At 50.3% G+C, this 2,296-nt stretch overlaps 1 protein-coding gene across 1 annotated transcript in view; it reads left to right on the forward strand.

Moving 5' to 3' along the window:
* LOC101358658 (protein sidekick-2) overlaps positions 1-2,296 on the forward strand; it is a 173,934-nt gene that overhangs the window by 93,019 nt on the left and 78,619 nt on the right. The window contains exons 17-18 of the mRNA XM_023729433.1: positions 7-44; positions 1,630-1,811. Of these exons, the coding sequence (XP_023585201.1) occupies positions 7-44; positions 1,630-1,811 (220 nt within the window). The remainder of the gene's footprint in view (positions 1-6; positions 45-1,629; positions 1,812-2,296) is intronic.

A 2,296-nucleotide genomic window follows, 5' to 3' on the forward strand; every position in this document is an offset into this window, starting at 1 on the left:
CCTGAGAGCCACCAGAACGGCCTCCTCAGGGGCTACATCATCAGGTAGGCACCCCAAACCCCCAGGGGAGCACCCCAAACCCACGGGGAAAGGGCTAGGGAGGGTCAGGAATGGATTAGAAAACAGTGCAGATTCATGGCAGTCCTCCTCCATCTGACAAGCACTGGGCAACAAGAAATACCTACGTGGTGGCGGGAAGCATTTAGGTTAGACATCTAGAACTTCCAGCAGCGAGAGCCTTGGATGCCAGCAGAAACGGTTCATACCGTAGGAGATACCGTATAATCTCCTAAAAGGCCATATGGACGGGCAAGTCAGCCAGATGTCAAGGCTTCTGTGGGAGTAGACCCACAGGAAGACGGGGAAGAAAGAGGTAAATTATTGAAGGGTCCAACAACTTAAAAACCGAGAATATTCCATCCCAGGCCAGAGTTCTCCCCAGATGGACCAGGAGTAAACAAAGTAATGGGCTCAGAACTGATCAAAAAGTGAAAGTCCTTCCTTGGGTCCTTACTGGAAAATCAAGTCCAGTTATGTCGACTTTTATTTTTACATTTGACTGAGGGCTACTTTACTAGTGATCTAAAAGTGAGTTAGCAAGGGTTACTAAAGTTTGTATTCAAAAATTCAACTTAGCGTGTTGTTTGAAGTTCCTGAGACTCTAATCAGTATTCTGAATTCTGGCTGGGTGCAGAATGCTAGGCAGCTTCGCGGTCTCTTTCCCAGCATGTGTGCATCCTCAGAGCGCTGGAATTCCCCAAATTTGGAAGAAGTTATTGGTGCTTTGGCTGCTCCATTATCAGTTAATTTTGTTGAGGGTTTCTGGTTAATTCTAAAGGACTCTCGTCGCTGGTTAGCTGTCTCACCATGTCTTCCTCCCCCATCAAAATCAACAGTGCAGAGGCATCCCCAAGACCTGTGCTGTCCAATAAGATGGTCACATACGAGGAGTCCCTAGGGACGCAAACTGTTTGCCCTTGACTGCCAACCTATAGATTGGCAGTTTGAACCCACCCAGAAGCATAGCAGAAGAAAGACCTGGCGAGCTGCTTCCCTAAAGATTACAGCCAGGAAAACCCTATGAAGTACAGTTCTACCATGTCACACATGGCGTCGCCATGCGTTGGAATCAACTCAATGGCAATGGGTTTGGTTTTTTGGGTTTTGGGTGGCACAAATGGTTAAGCACTCAACTAGTAACCGAAAGGTTGGCAGTCAGATCCACCCAGAGTCGTGGAATAGGCCTGGCAATCTGCTTCCAAAAGGTCACAGACTTGAAAACCCCATGAAGCACAGTTCTACTCTGCAACACATGGGGTTTCATGAGTTAAAATAAACTCGACGCCAGTTGCTTTGGTTTTTCATTTTGATCACATATGGCTGTTTAAGTTAATTAACAATAAATCAAAGTACAGATTCAGTTCTACGCTTGCCCTAGCCATATTTCAAGGGCTCAGCAGCCACATGTGCTACTAGCTACGTATTAGACAGCACAGTTACAGAGCCTCTCCATCATCACAGAAAGTTCTGCTGGACAGCGCTGCTCTAGATGATGTCCCGGGCAAGAGGGCAGTGAGCCCAGGCTGAGCAAGCTGACTGAACCTGCTGCCCACTCCCCGCCTCCCCCAGGTACTGCCTGGCCGGGCTGCCCGTTGGGTACCAGTTTAAAAACATCACAGATGCTGATGTCAACAACCTGCTGCTAGAGGACCTCATCATCTGGACCAACTACGAGATCGAGGTGGCCGCCTACAACAGCGCCGGGCTGGGTGTCTACAGCAGCAAAGTCACCGAGTGGACGCTGCAGGGAGGTGGGCAGGCTTGTGGCCCTGGAGGAGAAGGCAGTTCCCTTCTGCCTGGGTCCTATACCTTTCAAGTCCTTACCTATAGGTCCTATACCTGTCGGGTCCTGTACCTATGGGTCCTGTACCTGTGAGTCCTATACCTGTCAGGTCGTGTACCTGTGGGTCCTGTACCTGTCGGGTGCTTACCTGTGGGTCCTGTACCTGCTGGGTCCTGTACCTGTGGGTTCTGTACCTGTGAGTCCTATACCCGTCAAGTCATGTACCTGTGGGTCCTGTACCTGTCGGGTGCTTACCTGTGGGTCCTGTACCTGTGGGTCCTGTACCTGTAGGTCCTGTACCTGCCGGGTCCTTACCTGTGGGTCCTGTACCTGTCGGATCCTTACCTGTGGGTCCTGTACCCGTCAAGTCCTTACCTGTGGGTCTTGTACCTATGCGTCCTGTACCTGTGAGTCCTGTACCTATGGGTCCTATACCTGTCAGGTCCTGTACCT

This window comes from Trichechus manatus, unplaced genomic scaffold, assembly GCF_000243295.1.
Source record: "Trichechus manatus latirostris isolate Lorelei unplaced genomic scaffold, TriManLat1.0 scaffold00028, whole genome shotgun sequence".
In the NCBI taxonomy this organism is placed as follows: domain Eukaryota; kingdom Metazoa; phylum Chordata; class Mammalia; order Sirenia; family Trichechidae; genus Trichechus; species Trichechus manatus.